Here is a 12,455-nt window from a genome sequence, read left to right as displayed (position 1 = left end):
CAAAATCAAGGTATTGGCAGGGCCATGCTCCCTCCAGAGGTTCTGGGGGAGAATCCTCCCTTGTCTTTTCCAGCTTCTGGTATCTCCATGTGTTCCTTGGCTCGTAGCTGTACAACTCCAATCTCTGGCTCCAAATTCACATGGTCTCCTCCTCTCTCTTCTCTAGGTGTCTTTCATAAGGACACTTGTCATTGGATTTAGGGCCTATCTGAATAATCCAGTATGATCTCATCTTAACTCAATTGTGTCTGCAAAGACCCTTTTCCCAAATAAGGTTCCGGTGGTTAGAATAGAACATATCTTTTGGGGTGCCTCCGTTCAGTCCATTAACAAGCACACACATACACACACAGTGGATTCTCATTCGCAGTAGTTATGTTCTACAAAGTCACAGTGAATACTGATTTAGTGAATACTGAACTATTTTTTCTAGGGAAAGTATATATACACATCTCACATAGATTATAATCCTAAATCCTAGAAACAACCTATCCTGGTAGATTGTATTTTCTTTATTTTACAAGAGAGAAAATGATGTTCAGAAGTGGTAAGTGACTTGTCTTGAGGCACGTCATTCACAGGTGCCAGAGTTGAAATTCAAACCCTGTCCACCTGGCCCCAGAGCCAGAGCTTCTTGCACTGCCCTGCCCTGCCCCTCCTGTCCTCATCCTCTGTCATCTCTGTAGGAGCTGAAACAAGAAAGCAGAGAGTCACCTTGTTGGACCTCAGCTGAGAACATGCGTGTGTAGAGCAATTTGAATTTTTTGCTGCCCTGCATATGTCTGCAAATAACTGTGAAAGTGCTGCAATAATTGACTTGCAGGAACAAATAAATTCTAGCGAGTAGGTATATTTGCAAATACAGAATCAGGGAATAATGAGGATCAACTTTATATGTATGTATATATATTTTTTAAATATATTTTGTATCTAATGTAGCTTTGTGGGATGATAGATGATGAAACTTCTGAAAGATTACATAACTCAGTGATCTCATAGCATCATAAGTCAGTGTTAAAAATAGCATCCGTTGGGGACTTCCCTGGTGGTCCAGTGGTTCAAAATCTGCCTTCCAGTGCAGGGGACACAGGTTCAATCCCTGGTCGGGGAGCTGAGATCCCACATGCTGTGGGACAACTAAGCCCACGTGCCGCAACTACTGAGCCTGCACGCTCTGGAGCCCACGTGCCACAACTAGAGAGCCTGCAAGCCTCAACCAAGACCCGATGCAGCCAAATAAATAAATATTTTTTTTAAAAAATAGCATCTGTTGGAATAGGGAGTTTAGGTTTAAGTTATTTCACCTCTTAGTCAAATGGCTATGACTTAACACAAAATAGTACAGTTTATTTGAAAGATTTGGGATCAATTTAGTATCAAAGTATTTGTTGAGTGTGGAATTTACTCATGCTGTACTTTTTGTTCTAGGTAGATGTGAAAGTGGACCCCAAGGATTTACGAATAGATACATTTCGAGCCAAAGGAGCAGGAGGGCAGCACGTTAATACAACAGATAGTGCTGTCAGACTTGTCCATGTCCCCACAGGTAAGCTAGTCCTTCTGCTTTTGTACTTTTAACTTTTCTTCACATCTTATAAAACTATTTGGCATTTAGAAAGAGTCTTATGTTGTGTCTGGTTCCTTGCACAAACCCTTTAAAGGTGACACTGGGGTCATGGGTCCGAGGTCCCCAAGGTGTTCATATTCCCTTCTGTTTGGAAAAGGAACCTCCTTGGCTGTGTCTGTTTAAGAGTGAGGTTCTAAAAGCTGAGTGCATGGGTGCCACTTATCCACTAATAAGTTTCAACTGAAGGGCAGTCAGGTGATTAATCGGCTTTTTTATTAGAGCTCTTCAAATGTCAGCATTTGTAGATCTTTTCTCTTGGGTAGTTTTTCTCCTAAGAAGGATCCTCCTCCAGGACACCTGAGAGTAAGGTCAAGGTCTCACCATTCAGTAAGCACACTTTTACTTAATCCTTTTTTATTCAGTTATATGCCTCACACTTGCCTTCCTTTGCACCTATTTAGACTCAAGTCTGGAACTTTCCTTATTTAATTCTCTGAAGACTGTACCTCCTGCTTCCTGCAGATTGAGGGAGGGGACTTGAAGATCTAGTTGTTACATAGACTTTCTGTATCTAGTCCCCAAACTGTCAACCCTGATTTCTGGGGTGCCTCGTTAGTGCCTCAATACCAGAGCCTGTCTGGCCCTCAGCAGGCAGATGGGCTTGGTTCTGGTCAGCACCTCCCTCGACAGGGCGTTCGACCTCACCTTCCTCCTCTCTGCTGAGCCATTTGCCATTCTTCCAGCCTCTTTTTCTTTAATTAATTAATTAAATAAATAATTTTAAATTGAAGTATAGCGATTAACAATGTTTTAGGTGTACAGCAATCCATCCACTTTGTCTTTATATATTGTGTCTGGAGACTACAGTCATCATCTCATTTTATTTCAGATGGAGTTTGTGTTCCTGTTCTTGTTGTTTCAGTGCAATTTATAAAAAAATGTTACTGAAGTATAGTTGATTCACAATGTGTTAATTTCTGCTGTACAGCAAAGTGACTTATTTATAGATATATGCGTTCTTTTTTGGTATTCTTTTCCATTATGGCTTATCACAGGATATTGAATATAGTTCCCTGTACTATATAGTAGGACCTTGTTGTTTACCCATCCTGTATATACTAGTTTGCATCTGCTAATCCCACACTCGCCATCCTTCCCTCCTCCCTCGCCACCACCCACTTGGCAACCACAGGCCTGTTCTCTGTCAGTCTGTTTCTGTTTTGTAGATATGTTCATTTGTGTCTTTTTTTTTTTTTTTTGTAAATCACCTGGGCTTTCTTTTTTTATATATAAATCTATTTATCTTATTTATTTATTTTTGGCTGCGTTGGGTCTTGGTTGCTGTGTGCGGGCTTTCTCTAGTTGCGGCAAGCGGGGGCTCCTCTTCGTTGCAGTGCGTGGGCTTCTCATTGCGGTGGCTTCTGTTGTTGCGGGCACGGGCTCTAGGCATGCGGGCTTCAGTAGTTGTGGCGTGCAGGCTCTAGAGCGCAGGCTCAGTAGTTGTGGTTCACGGGCTTAGTTGCTCCGTGGCATGTGGGATCTTCCCGGACCAGGACTCGAACCCGTGTCCCCTGCATTGGCAGGTGGATTCTTAACCACTGCACCACCAGGGAAGCCCTGTGTCATATTTTAGATTCCCCATATAAGTGATATCATATGGTATTTGTCTTTCTCTTTCTGACTTCACTTAGTATGATAATTTCTAGGTCCATCCACGTTGCTGCAAATGGCATTATTCACTCTTTATGGCTGAGTAATATTCCATTGTATACATGCACCACATCTTCTTTATCCATTTATCTGTTGATGGACATTTAGGTTGTTTCCATGTCTTGGCTATTGTAAATAGTGCAAATAAACATAGGGTTGCATGGATCTTTTCAAATTATAGTTTTGTCTGGGTATATGCCCAGGAATGGGATTGCTGGGTCATATGACAACTCTATTTTTACTTTTCTGAGGAACCTCCATACTGTTTTCCATAATGGCTATACCAACTTACATTCCCACCAACAATGTAGGAGGATTCCCTTTTTTCCACACATTCTCTGACATTTATTATTTGTAGACACTTTTTAATGATGGCCATTCTGACCAGTGTGAGGTCGTTTTTGTAGTTTTGATTTTCATTTCTCTAATAGTTAGCAATGATGGGCATCTTTTCATTTGCCTATTGGCCATCTGTATGTCTTCTTTAGAGAAATGTCTGTTTAGATCTTCTGCCCATTTTTGGACTGGGTTGTTTGTTTTTTTGTTACTGAGTTGCATGAATTGTTTGTATATTTTGGAAATTAAGCCCTTGTCCGTCTCATCATTTACAAATATTTTCTCCCATTCTGAGGGTTGTCTTTTTGTCTTGTTTATGGTTTTCTTTGCTGTATAGACGCTTGTAAGTTTGATTAGGTCCCATTTGTTTATTCTTGCTTTTATTTCTATTGCCTTGGGAGACTGACCTAAGAAAACATTGGTAGGATTTATGTCAGAATGTTTTGCCTATGATCTCTTCTAGGAGTTTTATGCTGTCATGTCTTACATTTAAGTCTTTAAGCCATTTTGAGTTTATTTTTGTGGACGGTGAGAGGGTGTGTTCTAAAGTTGTTGGGTTTTTTTATAGATTTATTTATTTATTTATTTTTGACTGTGTTGGGTCTTCGTTGCTGCGCACAGGCTTTCTTTAGTTGTGTCGAGCTGGGGCTACTCTTTTTTGTGGTGCGTGGGCTTCTCATTACGGTGGCTTCTTTTGTTGCAGAGCATGGGCTCTAGGCATGCGGGCTTCAGTAGTTGTGTCTCACAGGCTCTAGAGAGCAGGCTCGGTAGTTGTGGCGCACGGGCTTAGTTGCTCCATGGCATGTGGGATCTTCCCGGACCAGGACTTGAACCCATGTCCCCTGCATTGGCAGGCGGATTCTCAACCACTGCACCACCAAGGAAGCCCCTAAAGTTCTTTACTGACTTTCATTCCACAAGAAACTGTAAAAACCTAGAATTATATACATGAGCAAAGTAACAGAAAACATCTAAAACAATCCCCAACAACCACTGTTGGTATATATCTTTGGTGTATATCCTTTCAGATTCTTTTCTATGCATATATAAATATATCCTTTCTCACCAAAAGTTATAATGTTTTTAGCTTACCATAATTTACTTAAGAAATCCACAAGTTGTTGAATACTTAGTGTGTTTTACCTAAACCCTGTATTCTGTATTATAAACAGTAATAATTAGCTTAAGATGAATTAAAAATTACAAAGTAAAAGGTGACCAAATTTCTGAAAAAAATGAACTAAAATACTTTAAAACATTAGAGGATTATAAAACCACCCTGGGGACATCCCTGGTGGTCCAGTGGTTAAGAATCTGCCTTCCAATGCAAGGGACTCGGGTTCGATCCCTGGTTGGGGAACTAAGATCCCACAGGCTGTGGGGGCAACTAAGCCCACGCACCACAAATAGAGCGCCCACGTGCCTCAACTAGAGAGCCCGCGTGCCGCAACTAAGACCCGATGCAGACAAAAATAAAAATAAATAAGTGAATTTAAAAAGTAAAATAAAATAAAGGCTCCTTGAGAGCATAGATGGTGTCTTATTCAAAAAGAAAAAAAAAAACATTACACCCTGGTCAGCCATAAATTAGTAACTTTGCAAAAGTGACTGATGCTTATATTGCCAGACTACCTTGGGCCAATTTTTTACCCACTTAGATGTGGTTCTTGGGCCTAAAGAGGACTTAAGTCTTACCCACAAACCTTTTTTTCAAAGCCCTTTTATAATTTTTTTTTAACAACTCCAGCACCTTGTTTCAACATACTCTACCCCTCCCCCCAGTCCTCTATTCCTGAGGGAGTATTTAACGATTAAATACTCCTCTACAGAAAATGTATTAAAATAGATAATGAAGTGGTTCCCTCAGGAATCACTGAGCTGGTGAGTAAGAAAAGGTCTGGCTTGAGCCACTGGATGAGAACAGTGCAGGTATATAGACAAAGTCAGTATGGGTCAGCTAATAAGAGGAATTTGGAACAGATCTCATGACTGTCTGGTTATCTTGAAATGGAAATTTTCATATTCCTTTGGGTGCTGAAAAAAAGGATTCCTGATTTAAGAGAGCTCCAGGCAAGTGCTTGGAAGACGTGAGCAAGCTGGTGCCCCAGCCCAAATGCATGGCTGCAATAGAGCAGTCAAGAAATAACATTGAACCAATAAGGGCGAAGCCTGCTTAAAGTTATTAGCAGGTGTGATTGTAGCTTATTTAGACAGGGTGAAAACATAGTTTGAAGAGTAGAATTTTATAGAACTTTTAAAAATCTCCAGCAAAATAGTTACTGCCTTATCAGTGCAACTGGCCTAAGCTAAGAGGGTTTTTGGTTTTTGTGATGCAGAAAGGAGAGTACCTTTCACCTCTAGTGTACCTGGGAGCAGGATTGGATATAGACCTTCAGAGTGGTAGCTGCAAAGTTAAGAACACAGCCTGAAGTCTCAAGAGTCACCATTTCGGGGCTAGATTTGGGCTGGTAACTGGGCTACACAGTGAGTCAAACCCACCCAAATCCAGAAGTCGACTAACCAAAACATGTGCAGTTAGATATGTTGATTAGCTGGATTTAGAACCAAGACAACTGAGAAACGTTCACTATAAACTCTTCCTTTTAAAGAGTTTGCGTAGTTTCTTTTTATTGGTTTCTATATATAAAGTCTTTTTTTCTTTTTCCTGTTTTCTGTTATTATTATTATTATTTTTTTGCAGTACGTGGGCCTCTCACTGTTGTGGCCTCTCCCGTTGCGGAGCACAGGCTCCGGACGCGCAGGCCCAGCGGCCATGGCTCACGGGCCTAGCCGCTCCATGAATGTGGGATCTTCCCGGACCGGGGCACGAACCCGCGTCCCCTGCATCGGCAGGCGGACTCAACCACTACGCCACCAGGGAAGCCCTCTGTTATTTTTTTACTTGAAGTATAGTCGGTTTTTACAATATTATATTAGTTTCAGGTGTACAACGTAGTGATTCAATACCTTTACAGATTATATTCCCTTTAAAGTTATTACAAAATAATGGCTGTATTTCCCTGTACTGTACAATATACCCTTCTCATCTGAAATACCTCATTTAGACATCAGAATCTAAAGAGCTATCTAAGCAATTACCATCATGACCCAGGAATAGTTTCTGGAGTGTGCTAAATCTAAAATGTTTTTCATCCTTTTCCTGATTAACCTTTCCCCCTTTAAAATGTTCCTCAGTTCTATCTTTTTTATCAGTTTTATTGTGATATAATTGACACGTCATCTCTATTCTAATTTGATTTGTGGAGGCTCCAGTTTATCTCTGATCCCTGTTATTTTTCAGGACTTGTAGTAGAATGCCAACAAGAACGATCACAGATGAAAAATAAAGAAATAGCTTTGCGTGTGTTGAGAGCTAGACTCTACCAGCAGATTATTGAGAAAGACAAGTGTCAACAACAGAGTGTGAGAAAACTGCAGGTAAGATTTTTTGAGTGAAATAACTTAATGCCTCTGTACAGAAAGCCATCATTTTATGCAGAAAATGGAGTAAATATTCTTAATAGAATGGAAATATCTTAGAGCACAGGAAAACATGCTCATTTGTAAATAGCAATAATTTAAGACTGACTGGTTATGGCTAAAGTTGGACATGCCAGTTTGGAAATAAGTAGAGGAGATATGTGTAAACTAAAAATTGTTTCCCAGTTGTTTCCCTCCAGTTGTAGATCATAATTGTCTTTAAAGGAAATTAGTGTAAAAGACAATTCTCTGGAAATTAAGAGATTTTTCAGATTTTTAATTTAAAAACCTATGCTTTTATTATTGTATAACTATTTTTTTTCCTACATTTAAAAAAAATTTTATTTATTTGGTTGGACCAAGTCTTAGTTGTGGCACATGGGCTTCTTAGTTGCAGCAGGCGGGCTCCTTAGTTGCGGCATGCATGTGGGATCTAGTTCCCTGACCAGGGATCAAACCCAGGCCTCCTGCATTGGGAGTGTGGAGTCTTATCCACTGCGCCACCAGGGAAGTCCCTATTTTTGTATAACTTTAAGTGGGATCAAAAATATATGGCACTGCAAAAAACTGGTAATACTGACTGCTTCTGATACAGTCTGGGAACCAGGAGTAGAAGAGAGATTAATTTTTTGCTGTATACCCTTTTGTACTTTTTGAATTTTGTACTATATACATTTGTATTATTATTTATACAAATATATAAATAGATAAGTTTTAAGCAAAATGAATAAATGTCATTGTCTTAAGTAAACAAAGGGTTGTATGATTTTAAACTCTAAAAAGGTAAACTTTTTCTTTGAGAGAAATTGGAAGAGATGGTGGAACGCAGAAATAACTGTGCTTTTGTGTTATTTGCAGGTAGTTATACTACGGTAAATTTGGAAGATTTTTGCGGCCTGTTAGGAAAATTAATTGTATAAAACTAAACATCAATTATTCTTTTCACCTAGATGTCCTAGTCCTTCACACTTTTGCCCTTCTTGTTTCCCTTACCCACATTCTAACTTGCAAGTAGTAAAAGTGACAGGATAAATAATTTATTAAGCCTCTATCTGTGGTAATCCCAGCCTGTGGCACAGCATCAGTATACACATTTGCAGATAGGAATGCTCATTTACAAAGCATTACTTCTTGGCAGCTAAGTGATAACATAAACACTGTCAGCTCTGCCACATTTGATTTAATAAAAGACATTGGGTTTTACTTGCCGTTTGACATTTTGGCATCAGATGTTTCACACAGTAATTTTCAAAGTAAGTATTCAATATCGGCCTTACGCCGATTGTGGGCACGTGTGTCGTCTTCAGTGGTCTGGTTTGAAAGGGCAGAAATGACCTCCGTGTCTCTCAATTAACTTGTCCATCTGTGTGAAATTTTTTAGTAGATATTTCTGACACCTAGGAGTTTTTCTTCAGCTAATATATACAGTAGCTTTTATATGGAAGGCATTATGCCAGGCTCTCAACCCTGGTTCCACTTACCACCTAGAGAGCTTTGTAGATGTCTAGGCCCCATCCCCAGAGATTCTGATATAATTGATCTGGGTGGGATCCTAGGCATAACTGTGGTGCCTTGGGATAGTAGTTTCCAAACCTGGCTGGTTGCAGAATGGATGGCCTGGGGACTGTTTTAAAAATACATAATCCATGATTCAGTATATCTTAGGTTAGGTTTTGGAATCTTTCATTTAAAAACATTCCCCTGGTGATCAGCCATACTTAGGACTTCAGTTTCATATTGTTTGCTTTAGAAAGTAAGTTATAGCAATCTTTTTCTTTTATCTGAAAAAGTGAAAGTGAGATACCTGTAACTTATATAATATTGTAGCAACTATGCTTCGATGAAAATAAATAATAAAATAAATTTTAAAATAAAAAGTGAAATAGATAACTAATAAGAACCTGCTGTATAAAAATAAATAAATAAAATTCAAAAAAAGGTAAAAAAATAAAAAGTGAAAGTGAGTGAGAGAGGGTGTTGTGTGCATTGTATGTGGGGGGAGGGAGGGCAGATGAGCAGACTAAGAATACAAATAACCATAGCAAAAGGCAAACTGGTGTGCGGTGAAGAAGATTCCAAGTACATGGGGTTTTGAAGGAGGAAGATAACATATTTCACATTGGGACCAGGAAAGACAGAGATGGTAGGAGAGTGTTAAGGAAGGGCACCCCTTGAGATGAGGTTTAAGCAGAGTTAACAGACTTGCACATAATTATGATATGGTATAATAAGTGGCATTATAGAGGTTCATATAATTTTCAGAAATAATGTTGAGAAAGTTGGCCACATTGTGAAGTACCTTGAATACTGAGTTGAGTTGTGTCTGCCTAGTAGACAAGAAGGAGCCAAAGAAGGAAATGTATCAGAAAACTGGGCTTTAGGAAAGCTAAGCAGGGCAACACAATGTAAGCAGAGAAATGGAAGATTAATCAGGAGATTTTTACAGGAGTGTAATGAAAGTAATGAGCCCTTGAATGATAGACAGTAGAAATGGAAAGGGCAGGATAGAATAAAAGACCCTTGAAACCACTGGAATTGGGCAGTTAGAGAACGGGATGAGCTGAAGTTCCTTTCACGGTCTGTATCACAGCCTGGCAGATAGTAAGCTACCATGAAATGTTTGTTAAAGTGTAGGATGTCAGGTTTCCTGCTTAGATCAAAGGGAACATCATTGTAGGGTCATTTATAGAAACCAGCAGGAAGAACTGACCGAGGTAGAAAGATAATTTGGTTTTAAATATTTGGAGTTTGAGGTACCAAAGAGATGTTAATTCTTATAACTAAGCTTTACAGACCTGTAGTCTTAATAAGTTCTGCCCATTCTTATTCCTTGTCACTTTGTGTATATGAATTTAGAAAAGATTTAAACTGTTAAAATAGAAAAGTCATTTACAAGCACTGTTTCTGTTGTAATAAAGTAATTATAAAGTTAAAATATGAATTGCTTTTTGTTATGACACAGGTGGGAACAAGAGCCCAGTCAGAGAGAATTCGGACATATAATTTCACCCAGGATAGAGTCACTGACCACAGGATAGCATATGAAGTTCGTAATATTAAGGTAATATGAATGAGTATGCTTTATGTGCCTTTGATTTTCAAAGAAAGTATAGTCGAATTCTAGAGAGTAATCTCTGAAATATTACCACGTAATTTAAAAACATTGAGATAGATTATATTAGTACCCCAAATTTGTGAACATTTTTATTAGTTTGCTAGTAAGAAATATGGTCTTTATGCCAGTATGAAACAGCTATCTTTTAAATTCCAAATTCTTTGTTATGTAATCACAATGTATTAGTGTATTTTCAGTACATGTCTATCAGTTTTCTATTACCGATTACCAAATTACTGCAAATTTAGTGGCTTAAAGTAATGCCTATTTATTATCTCACAGTTACTGTAGGACAGAAAGCCAGGCACGACAGAGCTGAGTTCTCTGCTCTGGGTCTCCCAAAGCTGAAAGGTGCTGGCCAGGCTGCATGCTTTCCTAGAGCTTGGAGTCCTCTTCCAAGCTCAGGTGGTTGTCGGCAGTATTCCATTTCCTTGAGTTGTAGGAGTGAAGCCTCCATTTTTTTGCTGGTCATCAGCTAGGTGCTGCTCTCAGCTCCCAAAGACTGACCACAGTTGCTTGCTGTCTAGTCCCCTTCGTGTGCCCTGTCCCATTGCATCTCTTGCGGGAATGGCCTTTTTAAGGGCTCACCTGTTTAGGTCAGGCCTACCTGGATACTATTCCTTTTGATTAACTCAGAGTCAACTAATTAGCCATCTAATCACTGGAGTGATAGTCCAGCATATTCACAGCTCTGCCTGCACTTAAGGGAGGGAATTTTGCCAGGTGTGTACACCAGGGGGCATCTTAGAATTCTGCCTACCACAATGTGTGTCATTATATTCAGGTGTTACAATGATTCTGTTGGGGGGGAAAAGACCCTGTCAGTTTGGTTTGAACATTCACCTAACTAAATCCCATGTCGTTGGGATCACTGACAGTAATACATTAATGATGAAGCACAGAAAAATTATTTTTCCTTCCATTGAAGGGGAAAGTGAACTGGTTCCCATAAAGGACTGTGTGGACAAGGCAGAAGGTAGAAGGTTTTGATCCTTGTCCTTGGTGCTGTGTGATACCTCGGGCTTCTTTCACTTGATTCTGTCTCACTCTGTACACAAAAGTAAAGTCCTAGTTTTACAGAGGAAATGTCTGTGTTTTTAACATACTTAGAAATTTCTGTGTTATCTTATGCCACTTCCTCTGTCTTTGCAGCAATTTAAAGCTGTCTTGCATAAGAACATCATAGCCTTGTTGAAAAAGAAAATATTCAGTAGCTTCCCTTTCCTCAGGAAACACACAGTAATAACCAAACATGTTTGGCCATACTGTTCTAATTACACCATAGTCTTTCAGTTGTTTTTCTCGTAGTGGTGATGGTTTTCCATGAGACAGCCACATTCTCATGACCAGTAATACTTTTCAGAAGAGCACATAGGTGCTTAGCATAGTATTCAGTCATGAAACAGAGGCAGATCAACTGGCTTTTATAGTTATAAAATATATGACGCTGGCCTAAATACTAACACGTTATTACTAACTAAACTAGCATGCCAGACTCAGAAAGAGTAAGGATGGTCATATCGGTATGCTCTACAAATCACTAATCAACTTATTGGAAAGAAAGAAAATGCTCCATATTAGTGAAGGGAAAAGTTTTAAAATGGTATAAAAAAACGTTGCAGTGAAACATTAAAATCTGTATGCAGGACAGGAAAGAGACTAGTCAGACTGAATAATTTAGGAACTGAAGAGTTGCAGATGAGGCAGGAAAAGTGATGAAGGCCTTAACTCCAGGACAGCCACCACAGGACAGAATGGAAGGAGTGGAGAGGAAAGAAAGTGGGTGCCTGTGGGACTCTGCTCAGCTCTCCTCCCTTATTCTAGAACCTGGCCTTCTCCCTACTCTGTCAGTTTGGTTTGAACATTCACCTAACTAAATCCCATGTCGTCGGGATCACTGACAGTAATAGGTTAATGACGTATTACATATTAATAACGTAATACCTGGCCTTCTCCCTACTGCGTCCACATAGTTCCTGACAGAGCTGCTATGTTCCTACATGATCATGATTTTGACCCAAGACAATAATTGATTTGTTGTGGGGGGGAAATCCAAACAAGCCCCAGTCAATGAGTTTCTTCCCAGGATTTTTAAACTAGAGACAAAGATGCTCATTCTCTTGGTGGATGAAGCTGAAATATGTAAAGCTTACAAGAGGTTAGAAGCCACATTTCCAGCCATGGGGAGAAAGCAGTCTTCAGTGAGAGAAGAATGAAGCTGATATATTGAAAGGAGCAAAAATGGGA

The 12,455-nt window shown here is 39.4% G+C and overlaps 1 protein-coding gene across 8 annotated transcripts in view; it reads left to right on the top strand.

The window, feature by feature from the left end:
- The window catches only part of MTRF1 (mitochondrial translation release factor 1), a 56,832-nt gene that overhangs the window by 39,834 nt on the left and 4,543 nt on the right, over positions 1-12,455 (top strand). For 7 of the 8 annotated variants that reach the window (XM_089899498.1, XM_089899497.1, XM_089899495.1 and 4 more), the window contains 3 exons: positions 1,429-1,546; positions 6,915-7,051; positions 10,056-10,154. In XM_089899498.1, coding sequence (XP_089755624.1) covers positions 1,429-1,546; positions 6,915-7,051; positions 10,056-10,154 — 354 coding nt within the window. The other variant, XM_089899502.1, reaches the window with a different exon arrangement.

The sequence above is a fragment of the Delphinapterus leucas genome, chromosome 18 (assembly GCF_059928025.1).
Source record: "Delphinapterus leucas isolate spDelLeu-1000000601 "Yukka" chromosome 18, BTC_Dleu_Yukka2, whole genome shotgun sequence".
NCBI classification, from domain to species: Eukaryota; Metazoa; Chordata; class Mammalia; order Artiodactyla; family Monodontidae; genus Delphinapterus; species Delphinapterus leucas.
The sequence above is the reverse complement of the archived record's forward strand: the minus strand, read 5'-3'. Positions and strand labels throughout refer to the sequence as shown.